This window comes from Drosophila subpulchrella, chromosome 2L (genome assembly GCF_014743375.2).
Source record: "Drosophila subpulchrella strain 33 F10 #4 breed RU33 chromosome 2L, RU_Dsub_v1.1 Primary Assembly, whole genome shotgun sequence".
NCBI classification, from domain to species: domain Eukaryota; kingdom Metazoa; phylum Arthropoda; class Insecta; order Diptera; family Drosophilidae; genus Drosophila; species Drosophila subpulchrella.
The window spans coordinates 25,923,803-25,936,872 of NC_050610.1; the positions used below are offsets into that span (position 1 = coordinate 25,923,803).

A 13,070-nucleotide genomic window follows, 5' to 3' on the forward strand; every position below is an offset into this window, starting at 1 on the left:
TAAAAAAAAAACTTATATATTAAGGGGTAAAGAAATTTGACCAGCAATATTAAATTTGGTAATCTTGATACACGTAACAATTAAACCACAAACTTTGAATTGCCCTTGGTGTCTTTCCAGACACTAATTCAAAGCCAGTTTTCGATCCTTAAATCATGTTTCCTAATAAATTGCATCGGGGTGAGAAATGGTACCAGAACAAAAAGCAGACATGCGCAGTTGACAAATTTTGGAGCCGAATTGGATGTTCTCGCAACAGCCAAGTTCTAGCATTGGCTACAAAAGTAGTTAGCAAGCGGACAAATTCGGCATTCGTTGCTAGCCAGTCGAACTGTTTTGTTATGGTCAAGTGAAGTGAATAAAAATCGAAGAAAATGGAAAAAGGCCGAAAGTAGTGGCAGGACATTTGCGACCGGATGCAAGCGTGCGTGACAATTAAAAATTAAAGCCGAGTGAATAAGCCGGAGGCAGTTAGTTAGATAATTGCAGTTGGAGCCGGGAGGCAGTCCAGTATGTTCTTTCGGCGCGTTTTGGAACGAAAGGATAGCGCCAGTAATGCGCCGCTCCCTATGACGACCACGGATAGTCCGCAATTGCACTACAACAGCGAGGATAGCGAGAGTGTCACTTACGTGAATGGTGCCGTCGACAGTGAAGTCAAGGACAGCAATAACAACCAGTCGGTGGTCGGTGTGGGTGGTGCACCGCCCGCTGCTATGAAAATTCTGCGCCGGGAGGCCCCAATCGGTGCAGTGCAGCTGACGCCGTTGTGGGAGCACATTCTCCGCACTCGTCGCCTTCCGGAATCCATTTTCCCTAGCGCCATGTTCGCCGAGTTCCATGAGCGCCTGCAGGATCCGGAGTGGCAGGTTCGGCAGCACGCCCTTCGAGTCCTGGTCGATGTCCTTGTGGTGATGCAAGACGAGGCCGATGGCCACATGGAGCGGGAGCAGCTCATTGGTTTGCTGGTGGAGAACCTAGGCCATCAGGCGCCAACTGTTCGTAAAGGGGCCCTCGATTGCCTGCGGGTCTATCTAGCAGAAACAGCTATTCCGGAGACTGTCATGTTGGGAATCCTTGACGCCGGCCTGACGAAGCAAGCTCCTGCGGAAGTGGAGCACATGGGTCGTCTTAGCTGCGGGGTTCTCCTATCCCTGCCGGCCCTGCTACAATCTACTATGCACACTCCCCAGAGACACCGCATCGCACTGAGCACTCTGGAGCGAGTGGCTCAGCACATGGATCAACTGCCCCAACAGGAAATCACTTTGAAGGTCTTAACCAAGATCAGAGAGCTCTTGGGGGTGCACGAGTTCGAAGGCATTCTTAGTAATGTTGGTCGCGGCGACGCACTGACCAATTATTATCAACTTTGTCAGGTTTACGGCGTTTCTGGAAAGCCGAAAAGAGGCGGCGAGGTAAAAGCGGGAGCATGGCGTGCATTACCGCGCGAACAAGGTTGGAGAAACAGCACCGCCCTGCAGGGCCTGGACACTTCGCTCCACATGCAGCCAAACTGTCCGGACAAGGGAAAGGTAATCATGGAAACGGAGATCAAGATCAACGATGACACAGTGACCATGCGCATTCTGGAGGCGGATACCGAGACCGAAGAATCCGACAGCCCAGCCAGAAATTGCTCAAAGGACGAGGAGTCGACGGACCTGGTTTGTCATCCCCTTTTGTCCAGCGCCAACAGCCACCAAGCGCTCGTTGGAGCCGGTATTGTCCAGGTTATAAGCGATTCAGAATTGGACGAGCCGCACGCTATAAAGCCCGTCAGTGTTTCCGAGCCAAGTACTCCCTCTCGGGGGCTAAAGCGAGTCACCTTCGGGGGGGAGATCGTTAAGATGCGAACTCCCGATAGCGACGCAGCCTCCTCGACGAACAATTCCCGAAGCCCTGGTCAGGCCAATCAGAGTGTAACTATTCTGTCGTTGGGCGAAACACCGAGCCCTCCATTGGAGGAGCTGCAACCTCCAAGACCCGCTGGTGACAAAAGAACTACGGCCCTAGTGGTGGAGATTCCTTCGGACAATACCAAGCCCTTGCCTCCAGCACGACCCTTCAGCTCACAGTCGCCACGGCATCAGAGCCACACGCCCAGCGATCCTTCCCCGAGCAGTCCCCGCAAACGGCAGGAGGCCGACGGAAGGTTGTCGCCATCACCCCGATCTCCAGGATTCCGCAGCCGCAGCACCAGTCCAACTGGAAGCAACAACATTAGCCCCAAAGTGCCGCACAAGCAAATCGAGGTTCTACACAATTTGCAGCGCGATCCGTCTCCACGGTCTCAGCGACGTTTGGAGGACTTCGGCGGGGATGGGGATGGGGATAGGGAAGCCCACCCTGTGGCAGGAAATCCCTCTGACTCACCGACTCAGCCGCGGAGAACTAGAACCGCCTCTATTATATCTGCAGAGTCACCAGCCACCCCAAAGTCGTGGGAGGATCTGGACATTGTCAACTTTAAGACGCTGATGGATCTGCGATCTGGGGTAAGTTCCAGCCAAGTCGCTGTAATTGCAGCAAAATTAGTGGCCGACATTTAGCAATCCCCGTGTAATTGCACTCCGCCACCCAAATCTGCCGAACGGGCTGCCTTGTGCGACCGAAAATAAAGCAATGAAATTACACCACACGCTAGCCAACGGTGGTTCCGGGTCGCCCGGCGCTTTTGGCTCTAACTGGGTCACTAGGATATGTACAATTTCATATGCGTTCATAATTCTGCCCTCATAATGGCAGCCGCCCGGCTTTATTGCGGACGAGACACGCATCACTCCACCCCCAGTCGGAATTGCCATTACAGGTGCTATTATATCGCCGGCGACCTCTTGCTTGCTAATGAAAATTTCAGCGATAACGACCTCTCCTGGCCCACCCTCATATCGGTGACTGTAGAAAACAAAGCCGGCTAGCGCCAAGCCACTGTACCAATGACCTATTAATTTTTTGACGTACGTTTAGTTGGAAGTATTTTTACATGTCGAACTCTTTTCATAAGTAATACCCAATGAGGTTAGCCTTTCGCGAAACTAATTCAAAGTAATCAAAAATGGTATGCCAAAATTTTACAAAAAGGAAGAAAATTAAAGAAAAAGTGCGTCTGCAGAATGAATTGTGATGTAACAGTACTCAGGGTGGCACTTGCTGGTTCAGATGTGCCCCTTATCAGAACCAACTTTTTGAGTGGTGCACAAAAAACTTGGGATTCCTATGGCAGTTGCATGTTGAGCGGGATGGGTGTTGCATTGGATTGGGTTGTTTTGCTGGGAGCTGCAGCCGAGTACAAGAGTTCTGGCCGGTCAATCATTTAAGTGCACGCGATTTTCATAGCACCAGGCACAAAAACAAGAGCAAGAACAGTACCAAGTGCCCAGCTTGCAACTCGTATGCGACGATAAAGTGGCAGGACCACCATTACTGAACGATGTTTGATGAAGACGCTGGCCGTGGGGAAGGGGTCAGGGCATGGAGCGTGTCAGGAACTGGGTCATTCCAAGCACAAAAATATAAATAACATTAACCGAAATTATAGCGCGTACTAAATAAAAGCAGGAAGGTACGCCATTGTCGACCGCTAGCTTCTCAGTCTTTTACTTGCTTGGTACGACTGCTTAAAGATTTTAATTTTAAATTTAAGTGTCCTTTTCCCTAAGGTAGAGACTGAAGGGGACCAGTCTTGGAAGATTATTTTAGTTGCCACCTTCTTAATTAACTACTTGAAAGCTGACATAGTTTCTGGAGAGATATACCAATTTCGGGTCATAATTTTATTTTCTGATCGAAATTGTTAAAAAATTTTATTTTAAAAAGCACACGTTTCTGAGCCACATTGCTTGCACGCAAAAGGAAATAGAATGTTAAAAATCTTGTAAGGATTTAAAGAGCTTGATACAAATTCCTATTCATTATTTGGTCTAGACGTTTCTTGATTTCGAGTATATTTTGGCACATTCAGTTCGTTGTTGTAAAGGGCTCTACACTCAATTTCCAGAAATAATTTCTGAGGTATTCATTTTCAAATTGTCTCATTTAGCTCAAACAGGCCATAAAACACTAGCCACGCCAAAATGTACTTACCCGTACTTATTTTTTCACTCGAAGGATTGGCGCAATCGCCTAATGGGCATCGCCCAACTGGAGCTCGCCCTGAGCTCGTCGAGCAACTTGGCCATCACACTACCGTATCTGGATAGTCTGCTCCGAACCCTCCTCTCGTCCGAACGCCACTTCGAGGTGTCCGAGTTGAAGCGGGAGTTGCTAGTTAACCTGATCTCACGACTGCCCCTGGACAACTTGGAGGAGCGCACACCGCAGATATTGACGGGACTGTGTCGCCAGGGCAATGCTGGAGCGAACAGAGTCTGCAAGGCCCTGATGCAGCGCCTCCCCGCTGGCACCATTGTAGCAAAGCTGACATCGCCAGAATTCCTGCACGCAAAGAGTTCAAAGGTATGTAGATGAGTTACATTAGTTGAAAATACCAGACTTTAAATTTTACTTACCTCAGTTCCGGGACCATGCGCTTCAGGTGTCCATCTTCGCCCTGATGACCTTTCCGGGCACTTGCTTCGACATCAGCCTCCTGACGGCTCAGACCGTATACTCTTTGCTCAATCGCAAGCGACGCGTGCGACAGGCGGCCCTGGAGGTGCTGGCAGTCCTTGCCGATATCTCATCCATAAACGAGGTCCTAGCTATTGTCTCGGAGACGACCGCCGGCGTGGAGCTCGGACCCCAAGTGTTGGAGGCGGCCAGTGTGCGCCTCTCGCGCCTGCAGCTGCCCATTGTCACGCCCGACAGTGGCGTGCTCTTTGTTTTTAACCAGACTGATCAACCTGGATCCAGGCGTTCTGGAGCAGATGTGGATTGGATCTATCAGGGGGAGGGCTCCGCCTCGCCAAATACCATCAAAAGGCGACGCATGCGGGCTGCAACCAGTCAGCGCGACGTATTGGAGAGCACGGAGGCAAAAAACAAGAAGGATGGGTTCCACAGGTAGGATAATTAGTTCCCTTATTATAACTGAAAAGATAAAAAGGAAAAGTTAATTGTACGGTACAACAATGAAAGCTCATTTTATAAGCATACGATTATTTAAATGCGTACCCTCAGTTTCAGTCAGGTTAACGAGGGCCTGCACCGCCATTCCTTCCACTCTCCCCCAGAAACTTTGGACATGACTAGCCCCACAAATGTGAGTAAAACGCATTTGCGTATTTCTTCTGAATGCTAAATATTATTCTATCTAGGACTTTTCGCAAAGATTAAGTTTTGGCGCTAAGACTAATAATGGTGAGTGGCCCCTAACCTTACTTTAACATATCCTACATTTCCGACCTTTTCATTCTTAGGAACTCATTCCTTTATGGACCGTCGCTTGGTGGCCAAGGCGTGCTCTGACACTTCCATGGATGGGCGAAGTACTGACAGCACGACCACCACCTGCAGCAGTGGAAGCGCCACAAGCAGCTTCATACAGCTCACCTCCCGCACCGGTGGTCAGTTCTCCGGAGCCAACTCAAGGTTTGTAGCCTTTGAACTGCAGGCACTTGCCTGATAACAATGGACCTATCGTTGTTTCCCACAGATTTCCCGCCATGAACCAGCATACAGACTTCGTGAACAATTTTATGCGGAGCATGCAGCGCAGCACCAAATCCTACTCCGTGGAGGGACCGTCATACCCCAAGGTCAGTTACTCGATCCCGAAGTCCCAGCAGATGCCTCGCGGAAAACTCCAGCAGCAGCACTCTTTCACAAAGGTGCGATGCAATGCAGCTCCGTGTCAAGGTAAGGATCGCTTTTGTGGTCAACCTGCCCATTTTTAACACTATCTCGGTAACTTTGCATATAGGCTTTGAAAATGGCAGATTGAACGAGTCCCCGGGGAGACACCAGAGCGGCATTTCCGCAGACCACCTGGACTCCGAGTGCGCCGACGCCGCAAAATCAGTGTAAGTGTCGACTCCATATCTCAATTAAGGGACCGGCATCGGAGCCCATTCATCCAAGCGCCACAATGATTTACCCCTGCCTGGCACAAATGTTAACCTACATTTGAACACCCCGCTCAGACACACATAGTCGAGTACCGACCGGGGTAAAAGTTAAAGGGGCGAATTCTGGTCAGCGAATTTAGTTGTCGCCCCGGTCGGCACACGCACCTCCTCACAATATTAAAGGCATTAAAGGTGTTGGGTTGCTTAACCTAAATAATTCAAGTGCGCAGTGGAAACCGCGTTGGTGAAATTCTAGAATGTGGCTGGGGACATCGGTCAACGTCACGAGCAATAAACCTTCAAGTGACCACTGGCGATTCGACCCGAATCCATTTTGGTTAAGTTAATTTTACTGCTAAGCTAATACTGAGAAAGATTTAGGAATCAAGCAATTAATTATCATCTACATATATGGATATTTTTATGTAACATGAGTGCTCAGAATGTTGAAATGAATTGTTTTGCAAAAGCAACTAAATTAAAAGAGTCAGTAGGCGATGTAATATATTTTCCAGACGGTCAAATTTTGGTCATCCAAGCATTTAACACATACCTTTAAAGTTCTCGTGGGGATATAGCAACTTGTTGTATTGCCGACTTCGTGACTTTCCACGATGAAACGAAGAAGTCCGAAGATGACTAAGCGGTGCTTGTATAGAATCCGGAACGCCTTGCGGCAAATGCCACTGCTCGGCGAAGACCTGTGGCCAGTTAGCTTGGACGTTCGTTGCTGGTTAGCGCTAGTCCATTCCACGACCTTTCCGCGGCTTTGGCTTGACACCCTGTGGGTGGACGGGGGTTTTAACCGCTTGGTGTGTGGTCGTGTGATTGCTTGGAAAACGCAATGTCCTGTTTTTCGTTTTGAAACTTTGGCTTGTTGGTTCCCGGTATGGAAATTCATTTGAAGTGGCCAAAACGACTGGCGACGAGCATTGCAAACAGTCAGTGAAGTCGCGTTGCTTGGAGTGGTCGCCAATTGCGGTTTACTCGAGGATGTGTCGTGGTGCCCAGTAGAAAATAGGCAGGATAATTGTCCAATTGGCTGGCGCTGAAAAATGCAGAATGTGTTTTCCTGTGGTGCGCAGCCCTCTGATCTGCTGCGTAGGACACGTATTTTTTTCCACTCTGTTAGGGCATGCATCTGCCACAGAGCCACGGAGGCTCACTCCACACTCCGCGGGGCTCTTTGTGGTCACAGTTCGGTCTGCGGCACTTGCTGCACCGACACGGCTCTGGAGTCCAGAAAATCGATGCAAATTGATACAGAAAGCCAGCTGGTCGATGATAAGTCCACTTTTGCCGTGTTTCGGCCACCGGCAGATACTGAAAAAGACACGGTTTATGCCGAATATGTTGAGTTGTATGTCGTTAGAAAATTGTAACAAATACTTACTAACCAGAAATTCTATTCTCTGCTCCCACATAATAGGGAAACACCGAGGGCAGTTCAGCCCTTGGAAACGGCGGTCAAAGACATGACAGACGGCTCTCCCCTCTCCGTAAGGTCCACCAGCTATTCGCAAAAGTCGACAGCCTCGGCGAAGTCGAGTGGCAGCCAAAGCGAGATGGGCAAGCGGTCATCCTCATCTACTGGGGACGGGAACGAGTCCAAGATGGAATTTCTGAACCGTCAGCAGGATCCTGTCGAAGCCTTCGGGGAGTTGGTGGTGGACGACATTGAGGACCAGACGGAACCTCCTGCCCATGAGGAGTCGCTTAAGCTGACCGGAAGCGTAAACAGCCTTCACAGCAAAACGGAGAGCATTAAAACTCAGTTGGAGGACACTACACCGCAACTCTCGCGAGCTCAGTCAGTGAAATCATTGCCCATTGAGGAGGACATTGAGGGCAGCAACAGTTTCGTGGTAGTCGAAGAAGTACAGCACGAGCTAGAGTCATCGCCCCCGGAGACAACGCCTGTAAAGGAATTGCAGGAGCAGCTAGTAGCACCAGCAGATGTTACAAAGCTGGATGTTGCAAACCATACCTTTGGCCCAAAGTTGGTTCCAATGCACGAAGAAAGAGTGATCCATTCACGCAGCATTTCCTTGGACTCGATTTATGGAGCACGACCCGGCTCTAAGCAGGGATCTCTGGACACCAGCACAAGCACCACTGACAACACCTCGCAGTCTGGTTCTCATTTGGGAAACATAAGTATTCCCGGGAAGGTACAACACACCCCGCTCAAGCAGAAGGCGAAGACTTCGTACTTCCTGCGTGCTCAGCGACGGGTCTCGCCCGTAAAGCAGGCTATCAAGATGTCCCAGGCGGAGCTCTTCCCGCAGAATATGGCGCGCTTTGATAAGCCCCGCGAGGCTTTGCTAAAGACGTTTGACCAGCTGGACTCCAGCAACTGGGAGATGAACATGACCGGCTTGAAAAGCATGGTGCGTCTGATCCGCTACCATACCGACACTCTGGACAATCAGATGCACATGACCTGCATCCAGCTCACCCGCTCAGTCCGGAATCTGCGCTCCCAAGTGGCTCGAGCTTCCTGCCAAGCAGCTGCAGAGTTGTTCTCCCTGAAGTCCACCAGTCTGCAGCTTGAGTGCGATGATTTGGTGTGTGCTCTTCTGCACCGCACCGCCGACACGAACCGTTTTATCCGCGCCGACGCCACTCGTGCCCTAGAGTCGATGGTGGATCACTTACAGCCGCAGAAGGTACTGAACATCCTGGCGGCGAAGGGAGCACAACACCAGAACGCCCTGGTGCGCACCACATCAGCAAAGCTGCTCTTCAGACTTGTAGAGCGACTGGGCAGCGACCGCATCTACGCCATGGGCCGCGAGAGCCGCGACAAGTTCTTTGTGGTGGGGGCCAATCTGCTGCTAGAGGGCAGTTTAGAGACCCGCAGCTACGCCAAGTCCTTGTTCCGGGCCCTCTCCGAGCACCACAATTACCAGCGACTGCTCCTGGAGGTGATACCGCCGCGCACCTACAGGAACGTGGAGAAGACCCTGAGGAGCATCACGCGTTGATTTCCGTAGGTGTCGATGTCGATCTGTACAGCATAGGTTTAGTAGTCGAAGCCACTGGAAGCTTATATGTTTAGGGCACATGCACTAACTTTGAATTTACATTAATCTAGAGTGTATTCTAGATTTAACCGTAGACTAATAAAAATATTGTTATTATCTCATGTAAACTGTGTTGATTGGTCCGAAACTTTGCTGCTGGTTTATTTAGTTGGTTAGAGCGCACGAGCGGTTAACGAAACCAGGACGAGCATTGTCAACAAATATGCTTTTTAGTTATAAACAATCCCTCAAGTCAAGGTAAATATTAAGGAATCGGCGCCCACATTGTTGATGCTAGAATGAGAATTTGAAGTGAAGTGTTTTATTTGTTTTCCTCTTTACGTACCGATTGACCTAAAAAAGTTTGCTACGACCACTCTGACACCAGGACAGCCGGGCGGTGGAGGAGGAGATGGGCGCAATCCTTCATAGTTTGGGCAAACTTAATAAAATTACAAACTTGAGTTTACCTTAAAGTTACCTGCTGTGTATTCTTAAGCTATATATAAAAACTAATTAAAAGCATGATTCAATCTCAAAGCAATCTGCGTTTGTTGTTCTGCCGCTGGTCCGACCTCCTGTTGCCACCCTGCATGTGTTGGTGGTGTTGCTGCGGTTGCATCCTCGGCCGGTTGCGGTCCATCACGGAACTGTCACTGCGGCGCCGCTGATCTCCGTTGTTCCCGTAGGGATTGCGATCGTAGGGCTTGGCGCCATGCAAACTGTGGCGGCCGTGGAGCGGAGGCGACGCCTGCGGAGGTGGCTCTAGCATGAACGGATTGCGCAGTCGACTCTGGTTGAATGCAGGCGGCTGCTTGCCCTTGTCGGCGCCCTGGTGCTTAATGGTAACCTTCTTCTGGAACAATTCCAGGCCCTGATACAGATCCAGGGCAAAGGGCACCGCACAGAGGCGCTGGTAGGTGACAAAACCGAAGTTCCGTTGTCGGCCCGTGTTGTCCGTGGGTATTCGCACTCCCTCGATGGGTCCGGCTTGCAGGAACACCTCGTACAGGATCTCCTCCGTCACGCGCTCGTCGAGATTGCCGCAGAACAGAGTGCGCTGCTCCTCGTCCTCTTCCTCGTCTTGGTCCTCCACTTCTTCGACAACCTGGTCGCCGTTCCCGTTGAGGGGAAAAGGGCAAAATGGCTGCTGCTGCTGCCCGTATCCGTATCCATTTAGGTGTGGAGGCGGCATCATCATCGGCATGCCCGCTGCACCACTGTACATTTGCTGCATTAACACTTGCAGGTCCATTTGGTGAATTTCTTTCACAAATAAACAAATTTACTTCTTTCGATATAAACAGTATTGCCAAGTCTTTACGTTAGAGATGGTTTTCAAGACATCGATGACATCGATGTTGGCTTGCCAAACATCGATGATTTCAATCTTTAACTGCGCATCGAAGGAGACCGCGAAAATTTAGAGAAGATTCAAAAATCGGGAAGCTTCCATTAGTTGCGATCATTTTAAAAACTGTTGGAAAGGAAAAACGACCGGAAACACAACGAATCTTCTTGACCATTTAAAGAACGTGCACACAGAATGCCTTAAAGATGGAAAAGGCAAAAACCACATGTCAACTGCTATGGGTGTGTTTGTGGCAAGGTCAAAGTTGTTTAAACGACTCTGCCAGAAAACGCAAAATCGACGAAATTGTAGTGAGGATGAAGGGCTCATTAGTCTGTTAACAGAATGGACCCGAGATTCGAGTTGCGAAGCAGGACACACTTTCATGAAAGAGTTCTTCCAAGTTAATATGACCGTTTAAAAGCAAACTAACTTCTGTATTGGAGAAGATGGCCTTAACAACAGATACATCACAATCTTAGCAACGCGACAACTACAGTGGATCACATTAATATTCGGTTTTATTTTTTTTTTTTCAACTTCAAACGCGAATAAAATGTATAAGACTAAGGAGGGAAATTTTGTTCTTTTCGGTATATTCAAGCTTTTAATGTTACCTTTTCATGGATATACAATATATATATACAATATGTATATATTTTGTGACGATCCTGCCCGACGGCTAGACCGTCACAATATATATATATAAGTAATAGTTAACTAAGTTTGCCATTGTTATTATTAGTACGTTAGAGACATAAAATGAAGGTTTATGATTTAGTAAGTGAAGAGCGAACATATGGATTTTTGGGTGCAAAACCAAAATAGGTCAAGTTTGGTGCCGCACCATTCGCCCGAGGTGGCAGCCATAGGGAAAATACTAGAAAATAAAGGAAATACCAAACCGATCTGGCAAGGCAAAGGGAAAAGGGATGAGAGGGCCACACGGCGGTTTCCGTCTCGGCTCTGGTACCTCAAGGTGAACGGTTGCGCACGCGGAAAAGAAAAAGAGAGGAAACACGCGGAGAAAAGGAAAGTCGGTAGGAAGTAAGGTTAGTGAATCTCGCACCCTTTGTTCCCCGAGCGAGCCAGGCTACTAACGACCAATGACCCAATTGGAAGCGGTAAATTATTTACGTCAGACATATACATATATAGCATCCCGATCTTGTGAAATTCATCCACTAACCTACCCGTACAGCGAGGCGGAAGACCCCCTCACACTCCCGCATGAACCCCCCCCCCCCCCCCCCCCCCCTTTCACGAGGTGGCAGATCCCTTCGTGCCCTATTAACTCCCCACGAGGTGGTATATCCCTTCGTGCCCTATTAACTCCCCACGAGGTGGCAGACCCCTTCATGCCCTATTAACCCCCCACTAGGTGGCAGATCCCTTCGTGCCCCACTAACTCCCCACGAGGTGGCAGAACCCTTCGTGTCCTATTAACTCCCACACCGTAGCGGAAGGGCAGACCCTTCTGACGTTACCGTAACCTCATAGGTCCTGGGATGAGAATTAATAGTTGACACCAAACAAGCCGCAAACATTAAGTTTTAGCCGCAAATTTAAAATGGGCCGCAAAAGTAAGAATTCGTCCTTGGAGCAGCGAAAACTTGTCCTCCAGTTGCATCTAGAGGGCAAAACTTACAAGGAAACTGCCGATATCCTGGAAATGAAGCCAAATACGGTAGTGGACATCGTCCGCAGAGTCCAAAAAGAGTGGAGTCAATAAAGCAGAAAGGACAACCCAAAAAACTGATTGATTTCAGCGCAACCGTTCGTCGTACCATAAAAAAACAAGGGTACAACGGCAGAGTCGCTCGAAAGAAGCCTTTGCTGGCTGAGCGCAACCGGAAACTGAGGGAAAATTTCGTCAAGGAGTACGCCAAAAAGGACCAAAGCTGGTGGGACGATGTAATTTTCTTGGACGAGAGCAAGTTTAACCTTTTCGGCAGTGATGGCAAAACTATGGTTTGGAGGAAACCCAATACCGAGCTCCAGAAACAACACCTAAGGAGTGGGAAATCTAGTGTTTATAGATGGTATAATGAACCAGGACCAGTACCTTAAAATTTGAGAAGAAAATTTGAAGTAGTCGGCAGAGAAAATGGGCATTGGCAACACATTTAAGTTGTATCAGGACAACGACCCGAAGCACAAGGCCCATAAAGTAAGGTCCTGGTTGTTGTACAACTGCCCAAAAGTCTTGGAAACGCCTCCCCAATCACCTGATCTCAATCCAATTGAGAATCTGTGGAGTGAGTTGGATCGCCGTGTTCACAAAACGCCTATATCGTCCATATCGGCCTTAAAAGATCGGCTTCTGGAAGAGTGGGCTAAAATTGGGTCGGAATACACCAAAAAAATTATAGCCAATATGCCAAAACGACTGAATGACTGTGGACTGTGCAGGAGATGCCAACGCGAAGGAACAGTGCGTATGAAATGATACAGCGCATCCTTAAAACGTATGAGCACATAATAGTGTTGGTAACAAAGAAGAAGAAGTGGATGTTCTAAAAGAACTGTTCGAACTTCTATCTCCCTTTGAAGATGCAACCTTTTCAGTTTTATCAATACCAATGTGCCAGTTTTCACTATAATTAATCTTATATGCGAGCTTTACCATAAAATTAATGGTTTAGATTGTACACTAAATCAGTGGAAGGAATTGCTACTTGCTTT

General features: G+C 48.8%; 2 protein-coding genes across 5 annotated transcripts; one reads left to right on the forward strand and one right to left on the reverse strand.

Moving 5' to 3' along the window:
- The first annotated feature begins 281 nt into the window (after positions 1-281).
- On the forward strand, positions 282-9,023 carry LOC119548746 (TOG array regulator of axonemal microtubules protein 1). Of its 2 annotated transcripts, none has more exons than XM_037856262.1 (9): positions 282-2,498; positions 4,111-4,458; positions 4,517-5,004; positions 5,122-5,203; positions 5,259-5,301; positions 5,361-5,532; positions 5,597-5,799; positions 5,864-5,963; positions 7,438-9,023. In XM_037856262.1, exons 1-9 carry the CDS (start codon positions 513-515, stop codon positions 8,993-8,995), a joined length of 4,980 nt encoding a protein of 1,659 aa, XP_037712190.1. In that variant the 5' UTR covers positions 282-512; the 3' UTR covers positions 8,996-9,023. The 2 variants fall into 2 exon arrangements, with proteins under 2 accessions (XP_037712190.1, XP_037712191.1); XM_037856263.1 differs by lacking the exon at positions 282-2,498 and adding an exon at positions 3,977-4,014.
- LOC119548749 (RNA-binding protein 7) lies at positions 4,087-10,366 on the reverse strand. 3 transcript variants are annotated; one of them, XM_037856268.1, is made up of 7 exons: positions 9,516-10,366; positions 9,381-9,458; positions 7,996-9,328; positions 7,402-7,925; positions 6,562-7,331; positions 4,512-5,031; positions 4,087-4,437 (listed from the first exon to the last, which is right to left on the reverse strand). In XM_037856268.1, exon 1 carries the CDS (start codon positions 10,287-10,289, stop codon positions 9,570-9,572), a length of 720 nt encoding a protein of 239 aa, XP_037712196.1. In that variant the 5' UTR covers positions 10,290-10,366; the 3' UTR covers positions 4,087-4,437; positions 4,512-5,031; positions 6,562-7,331; positions 7,402-7,925; positions 7,996-9,328; positions 9,381-9,458; positions 9,516-9,569. The 3 variants fall into 3 exon arrangements, with proteins under 3 accessions (XP_037712196.1, XP_037712195.1, XP_037712194.1); XM_037856267.1 differs by having other exon boundaries at positions 7,406-7,925; positions 9,381-10,366; XM_037856266.1 differs by having other exon boundaries at positions 9,381-10,366.
- Between the last annotated feature and the right edge of the window lie 2,704 nt (positions 10,367-13,070).